The sequence below is a fragment of the Corvus brachyrhynchos genome, unplaced genomic scaffold, assembly GCF_000691975.1.
Source record: "Corvus brachyrhynchos isolate BGI_N302 unplaced genomic scaffold, ASM69197v1 scaffold1133, whole genome shotgun sequence".
Taxonomy (NCBI): domain Eukaryota; kingdom Metazoa; phylum Chordata; class Aves; order Passeriformes; family Corvidae; genus Corvus; species Corvus brachyrhynchos.
The window spans coordinates 43,174-68,772 of record NW_008237271.1 but is presented as its reverse complement, the minus strand read 5'-3'; the positions used below and the strand labels follow the sequence as shown (position 1 = coordinate 68,772).

Here is a 25,599-nt window from a genome sequence, read left to right as displayed (position 1 = left end):
TTGGAGAGGACCCGCCTCTCTTGTCTTGCCCCCCTTCCAAAAGGGTGGGGGGGGGGGTGTGGGAATCAAATGAAACAGTGACATCAGTTTTCCAGCACAGAAATGTTAACTTACAGACATGTCCCTCCACTCCTCCCTGCACCCCCTGCCCCTGCTTAACCCCCTACATCCATTTACAGAATATCAAATGCTTACGGTTTATTAACTTAGCAGCAGCTCAAAAGAAGGAAGAGAAAGGCAATTCATCTTGTAAGAAGCTTAGATAAAGCTACAGTCTGTATTTTTGAGGTGTTTGTGTGAAGTCTGTAGAATCAGTCTTTGATCCAACTATTCTTTGGCATTACAGTTACAAAGTGAGGATTACTACTTGGAGCACAGCAGGGATTAAACCAAGAAAGTTTGGGCAAGCCAATACAGCTTTCTGTCCTGGTAAGCAACAAGCATTAAAAGAGGTTACCTGAAGCACCTACATGAAGTGACACTGAATCATCTTCACATTTAATGGTACAGTAAACTAATCTCACCCTAGAAAGCTGAACAGGAAGCTAACCTGGTCTAGAAAGCTCAGTAAATTAATCAACAGTGAAGTATTATCAGGGTCATCATTGGACTCACTCTGCTTAATCTAGACACTGCCAAGGAGACGGAAGTCTTAAACTCTTCCGGGTTCTTCTGTGCCAAAGTGGTGATCAGACTTGTAGCTGCAGTAACCACACCCTAGAAAAAAAACGAAACACAAAAAACCTCACATTCAGTTTTGTCTCAGTTTACTATGCTGCCCAGTAACACCTTTCAATTCAACTGTTTTTTAATATACAAAAAAGATATGTTTATCCCCATTACAAAGCCCTACATTAAAAAGCCTTTTATTTGGCTAGCAACTAGACTAATTACACACCTGCAGAATCCAACAGAATTTTCAACAACATGATATTGCCATGTTTGCAGAGCATTTAATGCTATTTTTTGTATTATCTTTGTCTCATGTTTGGATAGTACATCTAAAATAAGAGAGCTGTATTAAAGTTAAGCCTTATTAATAATTATTAATAAGACAAATTGTCTTATTACACAAGAGAAGCATGAGCAGAAGAAATTCAATGCAGCAGATCACCCAGGAAAGAATTCTTACAACCCAACACGAGGAGGGGGCTTTGTATAACACAAGCACTGGATATTACTACTGCAGACTAAAGCACTCTTATTACTGTTGAAGCACAAGTCTTAACAGCATTATTTTCTTAAAGTAACTGGACTGGGGGAAAAAAACAGGGTCTCCTTTCTAAAGCAATAGGGTTTTTTAACCATCACAGTAAGAATGACATGGACACTATAGGACAAGGAAGCCTAAGCAATGACAAATCAAGTCTTGAATTTTAGTGCAGATCTAATCTTAAAAGGCCTAGGAAAATTAGTATTGCACCTGTGCAATATGACAGTGTAACAAGGCACAAGATTAATTCATTTACAGCCAGAGGAAAAGAGGAACTTGTACATACCATTCTTCTATCTACAGTGAAAAGGTAAACAAAGCGTTATAAAAAATGAATATATACAGCAACTAAAAAAAGGACAACTCCTTCCATTTTCTTTCCAAAGCCTGAAGACAACAGCAACCCATTTGCTTGAAAGATTCAAGAAGAACTAAATTGTGTACTTAACAGCAGAAGTCACATCATTCCCTATACACCCTAGGCCCAAGAAGCATAATGAAGCTCATTTACCAAGTGCTGGTCATTGAGGAGATGCACCACTCTAGATGTCCAGTCTCCCATGGGAACAAGGTCAGGAGAAGTTCTGTATAAACGCAGCAAGCATAAAGCAGCACTTTGCTTCACACTATCCATAGTGTCCCTGCAAGACATACATCCAGATTTAAAATACAGTGGTTAAGGCACAGCAATACCTGCAGGATGGCTTTATGCCAGATTTCACACTGACTCAGCATCCCTGGCCAGGCTGCATCTTTTCCACAGAACTTCACTGAAGTCTTCCTATGTTAAAGTATTTCTTCTTCATTTTTCCATTAAGTTTAATTAGTCAAGTTTTCAACTATTACATATGCCTAGTAGCCTCTATAATGATTCTTTACAACTTAGAGTAACATTTCTCATCTTTTTATGAGAATTGAAAGTTCATCTCATCTAATCACAAGAACAAGCTTCTTCCAGGCCGACTGAAATCAAACAGTTCAGACACACTACCTTATGAATGTGACCAAAGCTGGATCTCCTGACAGGCCCTGCGTGTCAGATAGCAATCATGAACTACTCAACAGCTTCAGCACCTACAGCTAGCATGCCAGTTGGCTGCCACCAAGTACACAACCCACAAATCTATTCACCTTTCCATCCCTGCTGCTGGCACAGAAATGGTCTATTTTAAGAGTGGCATGCAACTATTCTAGTTCAGTGAACTCCTTTTCACAAAGTAGTTGATTAAGCATTTTGTGGGATGCACAGACAATCGCTATGAAACATACAGAGCACTACCAGTAGAAGTTTTAAGAGGCAGCTTATAATGTGCAATCTTGGTTAAATGTTCAGAAACTTCTGTATCCCGAGCAGAAGTTCGGTCCAGCTATTCTTCATGAATTTATCAGTTTTCCATGAGATCAAGTTGTACCTCAGTTAAAAAACACAAAACAAAACCATGAACCTATTCCTCCCCTGTCTCTAATTATATTCAAGCCAAGAGAGCTACACTAAAGCTGCAAATGTAACTGACAATGCTCATTCTGCCCAGGTCACTTGGACAGGATGGGTACACAAACATATTTTATATGTATTATCTTAGAAATGCAGAAAGAATGAGACGCTGAAGAGTGATCTCAGAACATAAACACAGCTCCAAGTTTAAACAAGTCTGAACTGAAGGTGCTGTGCTCTGTCTGCGATTAGTGACCCCAAGTGAAATTTTTGGAACTTTTTAAGGTTATCTTATTAAAACCCATGACTCATCACTGCTGTGTTGTCTCCACTATGCTCCATGGAGAACAGCACCTGGCAAGGGCAGTGGCCTGACATTTAAGGTATTAATACAGTTCTTATACCACATGTCACTTTTTGTAATAATATAAGACATTTATTTGTTATGAAAAGATCCATGTATATTGTAAAACATTTCATATCCGTAAGAGTTTAAATGCACTGTTTGCACTTGGACGTTTTAAGTTCCAAAACAAATTAGTCCTACAATCACAGCTCCAACTTTACATTGACTTAACTATAGTTTCAGACATTTGCCAGGTCTATTCAGAAACTTTCAGCTAGACAAAAGTAAGAAAGCTGGTGGTGACTATTTGCCATTTACATTAATTGCTGTTTACATGGCTGAGAGAGGAAGCAACAAAGCTCACAAATCAATATTACCATGTTCCTTATGAAGTCAGCACATTTACATAAGAACTTCAGTTTATAACGAAATTTGTAGTATAAAAATATCTATTTAGGTTCATGTGTTTCTTTTTTTTCATCAGGAGAGGCCAGAAAAGTAAAACATACACATTTCAGGGGTGTTCACTACCACACATTTATCCAGAACAAAAATCAGATCACAACAAGGCTGTAAAAGCCTATTCAAGACACCAAAAGTCTTAATTTCCATGTAGTTTTACACTCCTACAAGCAACTCCACACTCAGGCACGGCAAAGCACCTGCAGCTACTGGAACTGTCACTATTTATACTGCAAGGCCAGGGCTGTAGAGCCCAAGCATGGATTAATCTGCTGCAATGGAACCAAGTTACTGAAAAGTTTATTGGTGTTGTATTTGAAAGAGGCATGTCATACCTACCCAGCCACAAGAATTTTGGGAATTTCTCCAGCAAACGCTTCTGCCATCTCCCGGCTGCCCACATTGGCAATGCAGTGCAGAGCAAGGCCCATGAAGGTGGGGTTCCGGCTGGCCAGGTCGTTCTTGATGGCGTTGTTTATCAGGCGAATGAGCTCGCTGTTAGAGTTCACCAGCACGGAGATGAACAGATAGCCCTGTGAATCACAGCATGGAAAATCTATTTTAGCTGACTTCATTTACTGTGGCATTAACAGGAAACATGATTTCTTTGACACATACACCTCTCTCCAATACCATATGGGCAGAAATGGGTACTTAGATAGAGCAAAGGCTAGAATGATTAAGTGAATTAAACAAAAATGATTAAGCTCAGTGTTACCCTAATTATCTGGTTTTAAGTGTTTTTTCTGTCTATTTTGGCATATACTCAAAAGATTATTTTAGATGAATGGGGGCAAATCAAGATTTTGGCTTATTAGTCCAATACTAATAAGTTACATGCACCTGATAAACACAACCTTACCTAGGAAGATGGAAAGAGATATTCTGAAAATTAAAAGGTTACTTACCTTTTAGTGCAAGACTAGAGGCAGTTTCTTAACAATAGTAATAATTTTATGCAGAGTTCACGTTTTAGCTTTTGCCATTAGTTCAAGACTCTCTGTGCACAGAGGTGTTAAGATTTCAGAATCACTCCTGGAGCCAAAGTAAGGCTTTAAGCCAGGGCAGGGGGAATGAAGCAAAATTCTTTACAGTCTCCACACCTGACGCAGGATATTAGACAGACCAGATTATCTTTTATAAAGCCCAAGTTACTCACAATTTGTTTCTCTGTATATCTATTGGAACTGAGCAGGTTTACAGCCTCCATGTGACCAAAGTCTATGTCATGCCCCAGCAGAAAGATGAAGAGCAGTTTGCAGACGTATTTTTTCTTACTGTAACCATCCAGAGCCTTGTCACCTGAAAAGCAAGGAAACAAACAATTAAGTCTATGTTGAGCTTAATATCTGGTTACGTAGTGATAATTCCATCTACCATTATCTATATCCTAAAGGACGATCATGAAAGGATGGTCATGAAACAATGCTATCATCTAGTCCTTGAAGTACTCTGCAGTGTCTTTAGAGTATATTCTTACGAAGAGGCAGTGCGTCCATGTTTGCTCCATTTTGATTTTCCCACTTCTGTTGAGAGCCTTTGTCTTCCATACACGTTCTTCTCTTAAACCAATTATCAAACCTTTATCTCAATAAAAGTGTTAACACGCTTTTCCAAGTGCACCACTGTAGAGAACTCAGTAGCAACAAAAAATACCCAGCAAGTTGTTTTAGAAAGATCAGGTGACAATGGTATATCCCAAAGACTTGAAAAAACACATGAAATGAGATTACCATGAGAACTTTAAAGTTTTTCTAAAATGAAAGTATTCACAAGTGTTCCAGTTCTAGAAGAAAAATGCACCCTAAATAGGTTGGCCGTATGTTGCAGTATTGCTGATTTTAGAAGCTTGAAAAAGTGACATGGAGCAGCGCAGCTTCCAGTTCATCAGGGACCATTGCTTTTCCTGAAGGGAAGAGCTACATATGAACGTAAAACTTTCTGTGTTTCACTCCCTCCCTACCTCAAATCAGGAAATAAAGGGGTATCCAGTAAATCAGGCAAAACTGAATACTGGGTAGTTCAGTCAGGGTAGCAAAATACTGATATATCCTGCTGCCTAAAAGGCTACATAAGCTCCTTTGCCTCAGCATTCTGGGCCTGGAATAACTGATCTGTCACATCAAGTGTGTATTCCTTAGTGACAGGCAAGACAGCACTGCATATACTAAAACTTCAATAAGATATCCCTTACTCACTGCCCTTGCCAATAAAAGCTGTAAGTTGCCTTTTTATTTTATATATAGCTGCCTATTACATAAATCTGAAGTTACAAAAGAATCTTAATAGTACAGAAGTTGCTCCTTTTTCCTTCTCATGAACTGATACAGAGGCATGTTAAATTTCCCACACCATATGAATCTACAGCTCCCCTGGATTTCACACTACATTCACAGACTGGGAACCAAGGAAACCTTACCACTCCTAAACTTACAGTTACAGAAGGAATGAAGACTACCATCTACGTGTGAAGCCATGTAACAGTGAACCAACAGAAAGCATACTGGCCCATGGAAGTACTAAAATGCTAAAAGTTTATGTCTACAGGCTGCAACTATGCATTCTGCTCTCTATTTTGACCCTAAAAAACTTCTTTTATTTGATCTTATTTCAACTGGGATAAATTTAAGCAAACCACTGCTATTTTAATGCAGACAATGATACCCTTCTAATTTGGGTTTTTAGGCACCCGTTGATTTTTTGTAACTAGCACAGACAATGCATCAGCTGCCAACAAAAAGCTTCACCTTAAAGCTTTGTTTACGTTGTGCAAAGAGGAGTTGTCTTCAGGTCCGTACTACAGAAGCCAATCTGTGTCACACTTTACTTCAATACAGGAAGCAGCACTACTGAAGATACCCATGACAGTGAAGTCCTGCTATACTGGATCCTGTCAACATCCTCTGACAACAGCCAGCTCTGCAGAAAGCTGCCCAAAGACATGTTTTCTTCAAGCCACTTTTATAGTTTGCTGCCATAAGGTTATTATCCTGCTAAGTCAGCAAACAAATGTAGAGAATTTTGCTTTCCTAGACATGGGAATTACTGTTAGAAGAACCAGAGTGAAACATCCAGTGGGAAATTATTTTTTTTTCCTTCTTTGGAAGCAATATGGCCAGAAGAAAGAGAAGATATTCAACATCTGCCCATCTGCTGTGACCTTCAAACTACAGCTTAAGCAGCCAACAGAGTATTCCGCATAAATACTTCCTGCTATACTATTTTCCCGATAAAATGGCACTCAAGAGCAGAAGCTTCTTCCTATCCCCACCATGGCAGGGAGATGCAGATCAAAGATACCTTTCCTTAGAAGAAGCAAGGAAAAAACCCAAAAAACAAAACACAGGAAAAGGCGGAGTGACAGCTTTAGTTTTCTAATATTTTTTCAGCTGCTTAGGAAGAGTTTCTATGAACTCTTCAGATTTGATTTTAATTGGTCATCTACATGAAATTCAGAAGGAAAACAAATAATCAGTGAATAAACCAGTGGGCCTTTACATTACCTAGCAATAAAAACCATTCCAACTCCTGACAAACCACCTATTCCTAGGTGACCAATGAATAGGTGACGCTCAATACCATTAACAGATACTATTATGATTCAAGAAAGGGGCACTAAATAGGCTGAATACATTTTAGTCAGTCATACTCTAGTGGCCAAGCTCTACATAATTGAGGACTTACTAAGGTATTGGACAGCATTAATATCGTTAGTTGCTTCTCTGAGATTCAGATACATCAAAAAACATCAGAAAGTAGCTTTCACATGAACTTTACCAGAAGTGAAGACACCCCAATCAGTCTCCAAGACCGAATTCCCAGCAGGCCGAGAAGCTGAACTGCAGCTGTCTGCTAGTATACAATCCACCAGCAAAATACAAAAATTAGAAGTATTAAATCTAATTTCTTATATTGTCAAATGACTCCTGTTGACTCTGTGATACCAGAAGGGAAGAGAGAGTACAGAATGCTGCAACCCAACTGCTTAATGAAGAACATAAGCAAATGAAAATATTTATACTTTGAACCACATCAACTTTCACAACAAACTATTTGTCATGGTTTGGCAATTCCTTTTTTAGGGTTAGGACTCAGCTATTTAAAACATTTTATCCTTCCAAGGTACCAGTATTTTAAGAGCTCAGATTAGCAAGGTCCCTGGATCTCAGGGTATTTGAAGAATGTTTGATAGAAGTTATGCCATTCAATCAAGCACTAAACATATCACCATCTTACTAACAAGCAGCTTCCTTCTCCACCATGCAGTATCAAAGAAAAATATTGTAAAATCAGTACCCAAAACACCTTTTCTGAAGACAAAAAAATGCTACACTGACTGTTTTCAAAACCTCCTGTTCCTTGTATACAGAATTGAAGGCAGTGTGACAGTTCTCAGGCAAGCTTATAAACTAGGCCTATAACTAGGTTAGAGTTACTATAGCTCTTCTTCAAAGTCTTATTAGTGCCCAGCAATAACAGAATACTGGCGGGTTTTTTTAATTTTATTATTTAATTACCTGAGCAATTTGAAAAAAGAGCACTTCAGTCAAAGGTCTCACAGTAGTTGTCTAACTCCAGCTGTGTTTTGAAGAAGTCTGTGACTCAGATTCTTACTGAAATTTTACCTATTCCTCTCCCTTCCATGTTGCATTTACGAAGAGTTCTGAAGGTTCTATTTTAAACATTAATAACAAGTCTCATTGCTTAAGTATGTGCTAAAATAGTACAGCTTCCCCCAGTCCCAAGCAAACATCCAAACAAGAGCAGAAGGAAATGTCACATGTTCTGTTATCTTTATTGCAATACACAATTATTTCTTTTAACTCAGCTCATTTTCAAATGCTTTCGGGAACATTTGCAAGTGCTGCAAATCAAGTCAGCAGAAACAGGAAGGATTCACAATAGATGTCAGCAGGTTTTGAGCACAGTGAGCATTTCAAAGGCTACTTGCTTTCCCTGAAAAACTTATTAGTTATTTTGCTAAGAAAGAAATTATTAACAGCTGATCAACAATGAGTACTATTAAGAAATAATTACTACCACATTTCTTTGTATCACCTCCCTAGCATTTCAACACAAGTTTTGGTTTCCATTGCTCATATGTACCTTTCACACAGCCCTCTGAAAAGGAAGAAATAAGGCAAGAAAGTATTGTAAGACCCTTTGCTTCTCAGGCAGCAGCTTCCAGCTCTAGTTTAGAACACTAGTTAAAAAACAGCACCTGCTTTTCAATCTAACTCAGTGTACTTAAAAGCCAGTGTGCTGCACTGTTACTGAGCCTGCTACCAGCCAGAGGGGTCAGGAAAGCAGTTTAGTCTTGGGATATTCACTGGGGGTAGATAAGGAAGCCTGACAAGTCTAATCTCACTAGCTTTCACATGGCTGATTGCTACCTTAAAATCTTAGCTCTTAAAACCACAGTAACAGCTTTTGCAATGGACAACACTGTTTCTTTGCTTCCTTCCTAGGCTGACACTGACCTCTGTTCATGTACCTGGCAGCAGTCCAGGGATATACCGTATCAGAAGGCCACTACTAGCCTGGAAGCTAAGAAAAGTGAATTTGATTTTTATGAACATAGCTACACTACAGACAAGATCTGTATTTCCGTAGGAAATAGTCCAAGCCTTCTACATCAAACACTGAATATTTGTGCCAAACAACCCATACGAATCCATAAACCAGTATTTAGTTACCATACTACTAGGATCAGAACAAAGCATTACAAGATCAGCCCTACAACTCAGGTCTTTGAAGCCTGATTTTACTTCCAACAGTTCAGTCTGTCAGTGAAGACACTTTATGATTTTACTGTCTGATTGCCTTCACACATGATCAGAAGACAGTGTGACTAAGCAGGCCCATCTTAAATATAAAGCCTGTGCTTTCACAGCCTGCCAGGAAAGCAATTTACTGATTTACTGAACTTACTGTTACACAGTTTCAGTTTAAAACAGGTATTTAGAGCCTTATCTTAACTCCCTCCAAAGGGTTCCTGTGTATTTTGGGACAATAGAGAAGATCTGCTTGAAGATGGAAAACCAAGACAGCTTAAGAAAAAACAAGTGGAAAAAAAAAGCAGCAATTAACAACTGACATTGGGGTACTTCTGCATGAGCCAAAAAGAAGATATACAAATATGTCTGAAATCTAGCAGTCACTCTTGTAACATAAATCCTACTACGTAATCAGAACAAAACTAAATTCTAATGCCAGAGCAGGAAAAAAAAAAGAACAAGTCTGAATCAAGCAGAGAACCAATCTATAAGCTGGAAACAACTTACAGATTTGTGGGCAGCTTCATTAATACACAAATTCTGGTCTGAGAGACCAAAGTGATACAACAACTTACTAAACCAGATATTTTTTCACTCCCAAAGCAGTTACTGCTCTGACAGTGAGCCTTTCAGTTTGGTTCAAGCATGGGAGCAAAATCAGTTTACAGTCTGAACATGTAAAACAAAAGTAACAGCATGTCTCCACACTTAACTCCTACAACTTCTCCTTTATCACACTGGTGTAGTTTCTCTCTACTACATTTTTCTTATCTCAGTTAATGCAGAAGCACTTAAAGCAACCGTCAAGGACACAGTGACCTCAGCAATGGAGCTTCCTCATGCTCCATGAGGAAGGAACAAGAGACAGGGTCACCTTAAGTACAGAGATCCTAAATTCCTGTTGAGCTTGGTGCACAAAAGCTGGATCAGAACCCAAAGCCATAGCACAAGTTCCATCAGTTCAAGGAAAGTATTGCTTATCCAGAGATGTGAAACCTTATCCCAGGCTGTTAAATACAAGGGTATTATTTTTAACAGGAGGTTACCCAAAAATAAGGCAGGTAACAGGCTTGACAGCTACTTGCACGATAGAACAAAAGCAGAAATACCGAGATTCTGTAACGGTATAAGAATACACCTTGCAAGTTACACGGGATGGGGGTCTGTGTGCATACAAAGGCCCGGAAGTAGACCAGACTCCTACACTGGTGTCAAGCAAGAACTTCTCTGTTAAGAGGTCTTGTTTCTTAGTCAGACCTTTCCCTGGTTACAGACATGCAGCCAGTCCAAAAGCTGCATCTTTGGCCAGGTAGGGCCAGTAACTCAGGGTACCAGAATTCACCATAGTTATTTAGAAAGGGACTTCATCTTAAGTTCACAATCACATATTTGTCTTAATCCAAACTATTTAAAAACATTTTAAGGTCAGAGCTACAGGAAAAGAAACTGGGCTAAACTGAGTAATCTCCACTTAAACCAAGAATAAAATGCATATGAAGGTCTCTTAATTTTTATACAGCCCTTCTGCAAGGAAGAACCACACAGCATGAAGTCTACGTGAGACTCCTGCAGCAGAAAGATAACACAGATATCAGCTCCTCACACTCTCAAGGCCTCAAGCAGTCACACAACAAGTTGTCTAAACTCAACTCTTTCCAAATTGTGACATTCATGTTTTTGCTCAAGCTTCATCAAGTTATTGTCTTCAGGTAATTAAAATTTTCCACCCAAAATCCAAACAGATTTAGTAATAAAGTAACCATAATGAAGATCAGCTACAAGAAGGTTTAGTCGTCTTCCACTCAAGATACTGAATGAGCATATAGTGACCCTTATTCAAGACTATTTAAATAGTGCTTAAAGGATGCTACACAGCGTATGGAAGCTACACTTACGACACTACTTTGCTCAAATGACCTCTATTCTCTGATCATTGCCTGATTTATGGTTCTACACAGCCAGAGATTCTTATAATTTCTCCCCTGCTTCACCAGTAAGCAGAGAAGAATTAACTGTTCATGTACTTTTACCTATTTTTCTAAGAGAAAAATGTAAACACAGACGCATGTGATGGCTTCTAATTCAGAAGAATTTCTTGAGTGTCTTGCACTGTGGTTAACTTTTCCCTTCTAAGCTGTTGATGCACTCAGGTTTTTAAAGGCCTTCATACACCTTTAAAAGACATACCACTTAAAATGTAGCAACAGATCACAAAGTTCAGGAAAATTATTTGTTAATGCATTGAGTATTCCAAACAGATATGCTAGTCTAAGACAGGATAGCCAGCTAAGGTAAATTAATTTACTACAAATCCACCAGATTCTGAAGGCAGATAAACGACCTCCACATTGCAATGCCTTATCTAACTACACACACAGCCCATAACTACTTAAATAGAACTTGCCACAGCCACTACTGTTACAACTCCATTTAAAAACATCCCATCTACCTCTCAGAATCTTTAAAATTTGACACCACATGCACAACTTGAATACAGCTAACAGCATGAATTTTACCTTGTGTTGTTTAGAAGTTAATCACTACCTCTTGGAATTACTTACTGCATATCCTTTGTATGTATGAAAAACTTGTACTGCTGTTGCTTGTGGTCAAGATGTATAGCTCTTGATGTATACATATAAAGATGTACACCTTTTAATCTTTATTCTGCAAGAAAACAGCCTAATTCATTACTTCCATAAAGGGCTCAGGGCTGAAGAGGCGGGAAGGAAGAAAATTTTAAACAGACTCTGTTTTACTGGAAATAACCATGTCCACCCATGTTTCTTCAAACTATTCACAGCCTCAGCCTTCTGGAAGCAAACAAGCTGAGCAGTCACGTGGTTAGGAGGCAAAGTATTAGAAACCGTTTGTAGCCCAATTCTTTGATAGAGGAGAGAGTTTGCTTCTGTTATGGCCAAGAATCACAGGACTGTCAGAAGGTTCTGTAGCTAAGAGAACATTTTCAACAGTTATTCTAACAGACTGCTCTAGCATTTTGCTTGAGTCAGCAGTTGACAAAAGAAGTCCAAACACATAAAAACAAAACCCCATAACAGAATGTCATATGGAAATATATATAGTGTAGTATGATCAAGTTACTTACCTTTAAATTTTGACCGAATGTTTGCTAGTTCTTTATTTATCCTCTTTATCTCCGCTTCTTTACTCTTGCCTGAAATAAAAAGCAAATGTATCAGGGGACAGTTCTTTGGACATCCCTCTGCCACCTTAAGCATCTTTTCACTCCAACAGAAACATACATTTGTGAACAAACACACATCAGGAGGAGTTATTACTCTCCATTTCCAGCATTGGAACGAAAGGCAAACAGAGGTAACTTAAGCATCGCTTTATAGGGGAATTTGAGAAGCTCTAAGGACCTCCCTGTTTCAAGAAGCTTTGCAGACTTTAGACAGTGTCACTTGCATATAACCTGAGATGCCACTGCTACTGACTTTCACAAACACTTAAGTTTCTCTGTTCATGAAACCACCCAGAGAAAAGTGGATTTTACTTCCTATCTGATTATGATTACTAAGTTGACAGTGCTTTAAAGGAGTGAGTCTCCTAAGCACAATCTTATAAAGAAGCAGCTCATATTATTCTTCACCTTAAGGGCAAGCCAATTTATTGTTTCTCTGTTGAACAATCATTCAGTTCAACAGCTTTAAAAACTTTCTTAATAGACTGAAGAGGAAAACCAGTAAACTCGCAAGGTAAACAACAGTGAACTCATAAGATACAAGTTCAGATTTTCAATGTACTTCATGAAAATAATTTGAAAACCAGAAATATTTAAAATTCACACCTTATTAGATTAGACTTTGCAACCTTATACTTCTCAGCACCATCAGTATTTCGTATCAACTTTTGATTCCAAGAATAGATATTGGGATTCCTAGCACCAATTCAAGTTACATAGGGAAATAGCTGCAGTTTAAATTCTGATAATGCAAACTTATTCGAGTAATATTTGCATTGTCCAAAGCAGCTTATTACCCTTTAGCATTTTAGTTTTTGGTGACTGAGATTCTACAGAGGTCTGAGTCCATTGTCTCCTACATGAGTAGGAGTATGGAAGGGTAAAACAGCCAGCTCAGGCATTGTGATCAGCTGCCTGTCATTTGAGGGAAGCAAGTGAAGTGCACTTCAGCAATGCAGAACTGGTTATTTAGTTCTGTTGTTAGTTCAGATATGCACCTACTCAAACTTTCAGGAAGTCTAAAACTTTTGTTCACTTTCCAAAAGTTTCAAGCAGTTCCAAGTGTTCCAAAACATCAACTAACAGCAGAATACGACAGCTTCTTTCCCTCTTCATGACATATACTTGGTTACAAGGTTACGAGTAAAAGTCTCCTAGCCCTGGGTCAAAATGGTCCAACCTTCTGAGTAGCGGGGATCACATGCCCTGCATTCACACCACACATTTCCCCACACCACTGGGATCACAGCTACAGCCATGAATGTGCAAGCAGGGGATATGACAAGGCTTGAAGAGCAGATCATGACCGGTATTCCAAAGCACCTCCAATCTCACTCCTTTCTCCAACAGAAACATCTCAGGCATTTAAATATCCCACTATATTTGCATGTCCAAAAGCCTGTGTAACCCTATGACTGTTAATCCTCCCTTTACGATTCCAAAGGAGATCTTACAGCAGACCCTATGAAAGGTGATTAAGTAACTCAAGGAAACAAGTGCCTCAGGATAGCTTAAGAGCAAAGTATAAAGGAATCCCTTGCCAAATACAAATGAATCCAGATTTTGTAATTTCTTGACTTAGACTCAAAAAACCAAACTGAAATTACGCACTTCTGAAACCAACTCTTGCATAAGATGCAGAGAATGGGTTTGTATTAATCTGCCTCTAACAATGGCCACAAGAGAACAGACATGGAGCAGCCACAGCACACTGTACAAACAGAAATGTTAGGCCCAAAATAGAAGCAACTACTTCAGTTTGCCTTGTCATTTTAACAAAATACCTGCAGACCCCACGTATTTGCTTAAAATGGATTGCTTCCATTCTACAACAGTGTTTTGTAAGGGCCACTGCTCAAAAGACTGAAGTGCAGGGTGCCTTGGCAGGCACTCCACAGGGCAAAAAAACAACCCACAATTTCAATAATTTACGATACCTGTTCTGAAACATAAATTGTAGTTGCTATCTGTATGTACCTTGATTTCCAGATAAAGCCAAAGATAATGTCCACAGTTTTAATTTGACCTAGAAATTCCAGTTAACTTCTAGAATGACAAAGCTAGACAACACGGTATAATTCCCTCAGTTTATAAAGATGCATCTGTTGGAATCACAAAGTTTAACCAGTTTTCACTAATATATCACTAATAATGCAACACATAATGAGTTTTGTTCTAATTTAACTTGTCAACCTAAAGAAAGCTGGTTTTTAAGTAGTAACACTATTTATTGTGTAAATGAGCAGCAAGTCAGACCATCTAAGACCTGAAGTGCCTTCCTTTATAGATTTTAGATTCGTCTTAATTGGATTATTTGTCCTGTGCACACAGCAGAGATACTCAAGTGTTTGCTTCTAGGGCACTTGCCAGCATTAGGAGATCATTACTAGACTGAAGCAAGTCATTTGCTCTGGGGTCCGTCCTCTGAGAACAGGGGGCCACAGTAACATACACCAAAAGGGTGCAACCGCTTATGTAAATAAACATTTCAATTTTGTGAGCTATTTCTTTTTAAAGACCTCAAAGCACTTCCTTTATTTTCAGCCACTCATCTGCTCCCAATGAAAATTTTAATTTCCTAAAGCTTTTAATTTATTTTCCCTTTCACCATGGGAAAGGCACATCTCATTAAGACATAACCACTGAGTCTGGAGATTTTGTACTTCATTTACATTAACAGGGCAGAGAATATAGACCTCAGTCTGGGACACTGCTAGCCTGAGTAGGATATTTAGTTATTTAAATTTAGAAACTAGGTCTTTGCTCTGTATCATATAACTTATGTTTGTAAGGAAAGTGAATTGCAATATTTGCTTTGAATTATTAGCAATTGTTTCTCTAACCTCAGCAAGTGTGGTAATAATCACAATTTTAAAATGTTAAAAATGGGGCGAGGAAAGGGAAACAGTAATACATATCAGTCAGCTTTTCTTATCCCAAGATGAAATCAAGGCCATCTTTTACTTTTTAAAATCAACAAAACCTCTTGGCACATCTTCCAAGCAGCATTATTTACCTGCTATACTCACAGATTACCAGTTACTGCTAGAAATCGGGTTCTTTGTGTCCTAAGCAAGCAACAGAGCATTAAGCAAAGCCTGACTGAAATACTTCAGGAATTTGTGAAGTCAGCACCTTTAGTAGAAATAGTCTGCAGGCTCAGCAACACAAACATGGAAATCCCACCCCCATGCACACAGCTGTAGCAGCGAGATGACAGGAACACCCATAGTCACATCTGAAGGTTTATTCTCTCAAATTTTAAATCTTGCTTAGCATATGAACAAAAGCCTATTTTGAATAATGCCTTCAGGCCGTTCTATTTTGAAGGCAGCATATGATCTCACCCAGACTGAGCCCAAACATAAACAGCATAGCAATTAGCTGGTGATAAAAGTTTAACTTCATATATTGGAAATCACACTGAAACATTAAGTTTTCACCTTATTACTAGTTACAGTCTATGCAAGCCTGCAACTGCAGTTTTAAAGAACAGCACCAGCACAGCAAGTGTTAAATGTCACTGAGGACAATCACATAACAATGCTGAGGACAACTCACGAGTTAAAACCAGGCTGAAGTATCTAACCCCAAATTTCCTCAACTCCAGCAGTTGCATTGTATGGTAACCTTCTTCAAACATGATGAACTGCTTATATTAGAGGATGACAAAGCAAAACAATATCTCACTGTGGAAGGCAGCTTCCACTGTAAAGGACAAAATAAAATAGAAGTATCATAAACCAAGGACCAACTACTAGCCAGATCTTCTATCCCACTAACTGTGAAAGGGAGGGCACTGTTAAAATGTGTTTGATTAACAGAGAAGTTTTCATCACGTTACTCTGGCTTGCCAACACTCACTGAATAATTTCTACATGCATATTTTATTTGTACCATCACTAGAAACACTCAAGTAGCCTTTAAGACAGTAAAAAGGAAGATGATGATAGCTGAAGGAGTGCTACGCTACAGGAATAGAGGCTTACGTTTCAGAGCTAACAAAGGCAACTGCTCTGCCACACTTTCAGGCTGTTACACAGCGCCCACTCTCATGAAATTATCAGAGCTGTATACCAACAAAATGTTCTGTAACCTAATTCACGCCATTTAACTTGGAGAGGCTTTAAAAAGGTCATGTCATGTATACAGACTGATGGGTAGGACAGTAGTTAAGCCAGAACACAAGAAGATTATGTTCCATTTGAGTTCAGGCCACATCCTTCTCACTTTGACTTATTCAGACTTCTACCATTTTAACAGACTGATTAAATATCCATAATAAGTTATTAAGAGAGGTGACTGGAAGTCAGTAAGCTTTGGGTTGCTGTTTTGCTGAAAAGACATGTAGTGTTTATAGCCTTACAGCCCTAGTGTACAAGTACTGCTCATCGTCTCCAAGACGAGTACCAAGCACAGAGGTACCCAGCCACAACACAGTCCAAGGCGCTTATGGGTGATTACTTCACATTTGGCAGTTTGTCAGGCTTCAGACTCCATCATGCTGCCTACTGCCTTCATTAGGCAAGGTAAATTTAGTCTGCAGAGCAGTATTATCTTTAATTACCATCTTGTTTAACAAAGATAGAGTAGGGAACATCGTAAGTCACACAGCTCATCAAAAGAACCAACTACTATTCTTGTATTTCCCGGTTATCCAGGCTAGAGTCAGCACTTCAGTACTACATAAATCCTCCATACCTCTGGAGCTCTGCATTACAATCTAAAGAATGAGAAAACGTACAGGAAAGGGGTTTGTTGAGTCCATTAATTTGAAAAGAACACCTGACATATCCTAATAGTAACTTGGCAGCAGGGTTGCAAGATTAAGCAAATGATTCAAGGTTAGAATTAGTGAGTTGCTTGTGGCTCACTCAGACAGTGACCTGCTCCATCAGGATTAACTTGTTGCTATACTAACTGCAGACTGCTTATGACAAGTTTGAGGCACACAACCCACTTGTGCTAACTAGAACTGCTACTAGTTCTTCAATTTCATACAAATCACTTGATAAACTTCTGACCAAGCCTACACATTTATTTCCCAAAGGAACAGAGAAGTGTTTTTTCTATCAGCAGCTACACAAATACTGAGCCGAGCAGATTTCTGCAGGCAAGGCCTTGAGACACAGCCATATTGTCAACAATTTAAAGCAATAAATAAATAGATAAATCACTTCACAGAAGTTTAGATGTTCCCAGTACTCATCTGGCTCCAATATGCTTATCAGCAGTCAGTGCAATTGAGCCCAGCAAATAACGCATTTGTTTTGAATGTATGTACAAGTGAGAACTGCTACACTATGTTACCTCTTAGCCTTACCTGCCCTATGGCCATCTGACAATTTATGATTACAGATGTACCACTGCTGGCATGAATTATAAAGCAGAGGGTAGCACGCTCTGTTAGCACAAGAAAAAGCCTGCCACAATTCTGTCATGCTTCTTGAAGGCCAGTAGTAGTGTAAGTGACTATTTGTGGCACAACAGTAAGTCTAACATAGCATGAACTCTGTTCACATTCAATTATCAAACAGGCCTTGAAGAGACAGGACAAGTCTACTTTTCTGTTTAGGAGAGAGAATACAAATACTACCAAGGTTAAGAGCAGGAACTTCTCTGAATTCCTCAATGGCTAGGAACGCTTAATCGCAAAGAACACAGCTCTTACACAAAAGATAAATTCTCAGTTTTAGAGGTGATGTTAGACATCTTCCCTGAGAGCTGTGAGTCATTGTTTTCCAAACACAGGAATTTTTCTGTTTGGTTATGTTTTCTTTAGCCTCTACATTAGGAGCATCCAAGCTGATTGGCCACTTTGGTAGGAGATACAGCACAGCCAAACTGCTACCCAGCTTCCCTTCAGCAAAATATTGATAGTTTCAAAGTCAGTTTGATTCAAGGCTACGCTTCTTAAGAGACAGCTACAGACAGTTCCTAAACACTGCTCTCATCCTGGCATACACATCCCTGCTATTACCTTGCATTGCTGCAGGTCAGTTAGGGAGCCAAACAGTCAAAAGCAAGATGGGTTTATCCAAAGGCTAAGTCACACCAGCTTCACTACAAGTGATAGTGCCAGAAGACATGATCAGGTAGAGAGCAAGTTCACCCATTCACTGTCTAAACACACTTTAGTTGGCATAAAGCAATCAAATGACCCACCTGCCTTTCCTATTGCTAAAACAGCCTGCAAGCATGATGTAAAGACTACACTATATTCTTGAACTCTGCTGTCAGGGAGCAGAGAAAGAAACTGGTTGAAAAACAGGGAAAATCAAAACAAATACTAGTGTCTCTACTGCAAAAATGGTAGAAATAGAGGAAAATATGCATGTAAAGGTAATCAGTACCTCCATTCTTGCCTTTGTGAAAGAGCTTTTATAGTACTTTTAACACTTACTCATATCAGTAAGTTGAACCACTACTTTTACCTGCCAGCAGGACAGGTACTAATGTTACAGCTCTAGAGGATAGACTAAGCCATTTGCTGTGCAGATCATGGTCTTCATGAAGTAAAACACCAAATCCATCCTCCAACTCTCCCTAATCTCTCAACTGGCTCTTTAGCACAGCACAGAAGAGGGCAAAAGAAATGCAAACAGGTTGCACAGCAATACATTAGAGTGGTCTGTTTGCCCATCCTCACATTATCAGTCTGTCTACGTAGATCCCTTCGTTTGGTTAAACTATCTAAAGCGCTGCAATAGAGGTTCAAGCTCCAGCTCCACCTGAGTAAGTCTGAGGAAGCATGTTGGTGCTACTGTTTACAAACTCACTGCACAACTAGTCCAAAGAGACTGCAATAAAATACTGCACACTTTTACAAAATGTTAGTATGGCTTCACTTTTGTTCACAAATCGACCTGTTCAAGGCTGCAGAGCAAGAAGCTTTTTGTTTACTGACGTGCTAACATCCTGTTATGAATGAAAACAGGAGCACATGCGGTCCTCCCACAAGATCTATTTGATCAGAAGAAAGAAGTGCCTGTCTGTCATGTTGAAGATCATGAATGGCACAAAGGCAGCTGGAGATTGTTGTGTCTTGGGACATCCTGCAGTGATTAGATATCTGAAGACAGAGAGCAGTGACCTGCTGATCATACTTAAGAACTTTGTAGAGTACATTTTTTAATATTCTGCACAGTAAGTGAACTACTATCCACAGAACTGACTTCTTCCTCCACTATGCCACTAGAAATTTGCCCCTGTAACAACACTTCTCAGGAAACAGCAGGGAGTCACAGGCTTTACTGTAATCCACTAATCCATTAACTCCTTGTCCTCATAAGAGAAGAGAAATAAGAGCACAAAAGCAGCTTTCCAATCCAGATGTATTAAACTGCAACAATTTAATACAAATTTAATGATTTTAGATGCTTACCATGGCTTGTTTTTTCCAACTAAGCACCACAAGTTAAGAAAAATTTGAGAAGTAACCAGGCAACAGGGTCTACCTTAAGACCAGATTTTTCCCCAAAACAACTGAAAGCTTACTGGAAGTTCATATCCAAGTGACTTTGTGACATACAGAACATCTATCTGGGAGTTTAGTTGGCAAAACAACACTGACTCCTATCAAAAGAGAAGCTTTAAGTCAAGAAGATAAGCGAACAGTAAGTGCAGGGTTAGGTTTCTACGTAAGGCAGCTCTTCCTCCTTCCTTGACTGAGCAGCATCCAAGTAGTCATTTCCTTGACCAGTCTTTTCACACTGTACAGTTATACCCCCTTCAACAAGGTAAGCCTGTATTTGCACTGATTTACCACAAGTCACTGTGGACTCTCTTCTACCTTAGTTCATGTTCAAAGAGCAGAACAGTTTGAGGCCTATTCTAGTTTAGCTATCACTTCTAAACTACTGTTTCAGGGGCCTTAAAAATCCTTTTGAGCTCATCAACTAATTCAGATATGTAACCGTCTCTGCAACAGTCCCTTAATATCCTCTTATCAGTCCTGATGGGCAATCTTTATCCAAAGGATTTCAAATTAAGCAGGTATCATATTTTCCAGTGTATCTAATGGAGAGCTCGGATGTCACATGAAAGATTCTAGCTCTTTACTACCTCTCATCCATTACTCTCCCCTAAGCCAGCCATGCACAAATTAAACAAGCATAAAAAAAACTAAACAAAGGGGGAAAAAAAAATCCCATCCCCTCAGAGCTCTATGAAATGACCAGAAGCAAGCCAAGACAGAGAAGCCATGAGAATAACAGCAGTTTTGTTTTAGAGATCCTCCTCAGACTAATCTCATGCTAATTGTGTTTTCCTTAAATCACTCTCCTGCAAATAGTAGCAAGTGATGCAAGACTTAGTGCTTATTATAGCTCTAAGCAGCACATTCTTAGGACTGTTTTTTCAGGCCAGAAACTGACCATATTAGATGGGCTGCCATAGCCTTGCAAAAGCAACAGGAGAGCAAACCAAGATGACTTGCTTTCCAATTTCTTCAAAAAGGTAAGTAATCTAAGAATACATGTAAAGAAAAGTCACTGACTGTCTAAAGAAGTATTTCAAGTCCTACTTTAACACTGCACGCACTGCAAACAAAAACCCACACCTCAGAGGAGCAATGCAGTAGCTTTAGCCTACACACTTAGCTTATTACTGACATATAATAATTACTGACAGGTAACTAAACCAAGCTGTGTGTGCTCAACTCACTCTATGTAAAGTTTGTTTCACTGGGTGGCTGTTCTTACAGTGAACAAATAACTCTATCCATACCTAAGCAGTCATTTAATCCATGTACATGCCCCTCCCACCTACACCTGTAATGCACTCCATAACCTACTACCCATTCAAACAGATGATCATCATATGATGAATTTAATGAACTATCTTTTTTCAATCCCCACTTGCAGACCTGTAACCTGATGCATCAGTCCCAGTGCAGTGAAGCGAAGATACATTCTGGGAGGCTCAGCTTCGGGACACTATCCCTTGTCCAGTACAATGAAAATTGAATGCATTAAGTTTTATGAGAAGAGATAGAGCTTTGTTTATTATATTTGTTGAATTTTATTTAAGGAAAAAATATAGCCAGAGGAAAAAGAAACAGTAAATTGAAGAAAACGTAAAAAGAAACATTTGGAGAACAAACTAAAGGAATCCTTCCTTCATCTGTCCAACTTCTGGGGCAACACTGAAAAGCTAAGACAGTTATCTAGAGCAGTGAGGGAAACCAAGAACTGTCTTGTCCTCCGAGCCTGTGACAACCGCAGCTTTTGCCTCTGTCTAGACACATTTCATCAACCTAAGAGGAGATGGCTTCCCAATTTTACTGTGGAGCAGGAGGTTACCAGTAGTACACTAAATACTATAATAGAAACTATTTCTACATTACTGCCTGCAAATGAAAGGAGAAAAGCAAACTCTCCTGGTTTTCAGGGTGAATAGTAGATAGCACTGTTGTTGCAGCAGAATACTGAGTGACAAATGACTTAAAAGTATTTAATTGTGAGATAAGCATAAAGCTTACCAAAACTCAAAAAAAAAATGAAAACAGACTCCTGATGATGTATCTGTTAGCTAAGACAGCTGGAGAGTTTATAAAGCACCATCTTGTGTAAGTCAAATTGCTTCAGCAGCTCTGCAGTACATACACAAGAGAAGACTTAAAATACTATTTAAGAATAAATATTTCTTGCAGGAGTCCATATGCTTGTAACATATGCAGATCTTGTTAGGTTTTAGTTCATGGGGCACATAATTGATGCAGTGACAGGGACTCCTCCTGACCTGAACTCCTAAGTTGGGATAGCACTTCACCAAACCACAGGGTTCAGAGCTGTCAGCTCCACTCCACCACAATCTTTTGGACAGCATAGCCACACCTAACTATTTTCTCAGTCACACCAACCCAACACTAATTAACTGGGCTATCCTAATCACGTACTGCAGTTTGGCTTTCAACCGATAGTCTTCTTGTCTCTTCTCTGGTGTCTATGAAAGATAAGCTAAAAACCCACTTACTGTAGTAATTCATATATGTCACAAAACAATCCAAATGAGCAAGTCCCTAGAAAAGCCCATATATCTACTGGCAAATTGACAGACATCTAAAAGGGCTATTTTCTAAAAAACATTTTCATCTGCCATCTGCACTAGGACCTCCATATGCAAAACACAGAGCCTACAATAAGAAGTTGCCCTGAAACAAAATTCTGGAAAGCTACGAGGAAGTGAAGGATAATTCATTTTCTTGTATTACCATATTTTGAAAATTCACTTGATCTTTGTATGAATAAAGAACATTTCATTTTGAAAAAAGACATGCAATATGACAGCTTCACAGAGACTAGAGCAAAGTCAAAGTGCTAAGAAGCCTCTCAGTCTTGAAACATTTTACAGTTTCTGCTACGAGTAGTATGCCAACTTTCTTTAATGAAAAACATCACAGACTTCTGAGAAATCAGTGTAGTTTAAAATAGTCTGCTTTAAAAATTACATGTAGCATACAAGCATTAAAGACAAAAATCAAGAAGTTTAATAGATAAACCAAGTGCCAAAAATATGTCTAAACAACACAGAAGTGACAACCAAGCTTTTAAGTGTTAAAGACAGGCTGGTAGTGCGAGCTGCTTGTTCACAATCAACTACAGTTGTAAACACAGAAAATTGTTATCAGGACTTATGTGAAGCCTGTAACAGACTGGTACAAAGACAGGCATCACTCCCAAATCAGTAATGTATCAAACCTGTAAGAGAATCCTGCATTATTTAGTGCTGCAGACATTATAGATACAAATGTCCAAGAAATAAATCTTGAGGTAAGGAGATCAAGCATTTCCAAAGGTAGACAATCAAAATTTACATAAACCCCAGAAGTTTAGGTTACTTGATTAATTTGAAGTCACATGCTGTGCATCCATCTGAGCACAGTCAGCACACAACTGCATTTTCATTTTTCAGCAAGATCTATGATGCAGAATTCTTATCTGTGCAAAATCTTTCAGAATACCCCCCCATACACACCATGTTTCACCATTACTCGTAATCTGGAAAAATTATTGGCAAACTAGAAGTGCGAGGCCTTTGTGGCAGTATTAAAAATAGATACAAGAGTCCAACAAAGCCACAATTTGGACAGAAATTAAGAATGCCTGCAAGAACTTTGCACATCACTGCAACTGTCAGATATTTAGTCCACTTTTAAGGCTAGAAATAGACGAATAGAGGTCAAGAGCTGCCCTGGAGTCTAGTTTCCCTCCCATCTCAGAAAAGGAATGCTTGCTTTCTTTGCTTAGTCAAAAGATGCTGTTCACCTGAACAGCTGCTACTTTTTGTTCTTGACAACATCTAGCTCCTCACTGAAGAGGCAAAGAGGGAGCTTTAGCCAATAGCAGTGCCTGCAAAGCACAGAGTCTCCAGAGAGTACTTTTGTGAATATGCCAGGAAGCATTTTTGTGAATCCTGGTCAGTATATACTAGCCCGTGGTTAGCTGGCAGCACTCAGAGCTCTGCTAAAGGAAAGGCTCAAACGCCATTCACAGCTATTTGGAAGCTTCATAGATCATCTACTAGTGAGAATATCAGCTCTTTCGCAGCTGTTTAGAAGATGCTGTTACTTTTTTCATTATGAAGATAAGAAAGATACACAAGTAATTACAGCTCCCAAACAGCTGTCTGGACAGAGACAAAATATTTGAGATATACCACTATTTGTTTAAACAGTCAAACTGTTAACATTTTATTTGTATCACCAGTAAGTTACATCTTTGTGTCTCCTGCAGAGCATGAAACGCTTGTTGTCCCATCTGGACTGAGGCAGCTTCAGCTCTATCCCCTTGTGGGGATATAAGTGCCTTGTGGGGAAATAAGTACCTGATTTGTTATAGCCTACAACCTCAAATTTTGTTATTCCACATCCCTGAACACGAGTTACAAAGCTAAGAGCTTAAATGTTTCCCTTGTGTTTACTTCTAGCAAATTCCACTGAAAACACGAGTGGACAAATGTGCTAACCAACTGCAAGACATGAGACACTGATGAATCAAGTCATACTTCTTCCAGCTAAATCAATATAAACAATGATTTAAAAAATCATCGTGAATTGTACTGGGTAGATACAACAGCAAGTCTTAACTGCTATGACACCAAGTGGAACTATGTTACACATGTAGCTTGCACAGAACACCAGGACACTGGAAAATGCTCACTAAATAGCAAGGCCAACCAGACAAAGCACAAGAGCATTCGTGTAACCTTGAACTGCTACACTACACATTTTGTAAGCCATCTTCTACACACACAAGAGTGAAGTCTAAAGTAACCTAAGGACCTGCAACTCTGTTCTGAAAAATAAAAACCAACCCATTCAAATAGTTTCTGCTCTAAGGAAGATTATCAACCTTGAATTTTACATATAAAGCCCCTGTTCACGTGTCTGGGAGTCCAAATCACCTAATTTTAAAGACACTGCATTTAAATGGTCTCATTCTACCAGTATAATTCTTCCCCAGGTTTTTTGTATTAGAAGTCATCAATACGAAGTTTCCCAAGCTAGTGAGGTTAAATAATCCCAATACAAGCCCAGTTAGAACAACATAATTTGCATTAAAAAATTCTCCAAATCTATCTATATCTTTAGAGAGAAGACCTTACTGCCACTGCTCCACTGCTTTTAAAATAGCCTCAAGTGATCTACAGAGACACACAGGTGGACAAAATAGAGCTGTTTCATCACACCAACCACAGCGACCTTAGCCCTTCCCCAGGCAATTCCTGCCACATCATACACTTAGATCTCTAACTCTGATTAATATTAAACTATCGTATGCAATTCTCGGACAAAAAGGAAGATTGAGCACTGAGGTGTGCCCCTACACATAACCCTTTCCTCCACACCAAGCAGCATCAGATTTGTACTCCTCTCCTGCTGCACGGAGGGACAGGACACAGGGAATGGCTTTCCCCTCCCCGGGGGGGGGGGGGGGGGGGGGGGGGGGCACTTATTCGCACCCCCCTCCATCCCATTTTTAATTACACTGATCCTAAGCCCTGATATCCGTCAAAGCAGAACCTTAAAGCCAATTTAAGCCTAGCCTAGGCATACGCACTGAGGGCCTTGCTCTCAGGCGCCTACAGAGGCCTGTTTTCCATCAGTGACGTGATGAACCGAGAGCCGCTCAGGGATCTGGAAGGAGCCCAGGGACGCCT

The 25,599-nt window shown here is 39.2% G+C and overlaps 1 protein-coding gene across 4 annotated transcripts in view; it reads right to left on the bottom strand.

The window, feature by feature from the left end:
* Positions 1 to 12,487, bottom strand: part of AP2A2 (adaptor related protein complex 2 alpha 2 subunit) — a 31,599-nt gene extending 19,112 nt beyond the window's left edge. For all 4 annotated transcript variants that reach the window (XM_017730578.1, XM_017730580.1, XM_017730579.1 and 1 more), the window contains exons 1-5: positions 12,340 to 12,487; positions 4,616 to 4,758; positions 3,796 to 3,989; positions 1,725 to 1,854; positions 616 to 717 (exon numbers count right to left, since the gene is read on the bottom strand). In XM_017730578.1, the coding sequence (XP_017586067.1) occupies positions 616 to 717; positions 1,725 to 1,854; positions 3,796 to 3,989; positions 4,616 to 4,758; positions 12,340 to 12,472 (702 nt within the window). In that variant the 5' untranslated portion in view covers positions 12,473 to 12,487. The remainder of the gene's footprint in view (positions 1 to 615; positions 718 to 1,724; positions 1,855 to 3,795; positions 3,990 to 4,615; positions 4,759 to 12,339) is intronic.
* Positions 12,488 to 25,599: the final 13,112 nt, after the last annotated feature.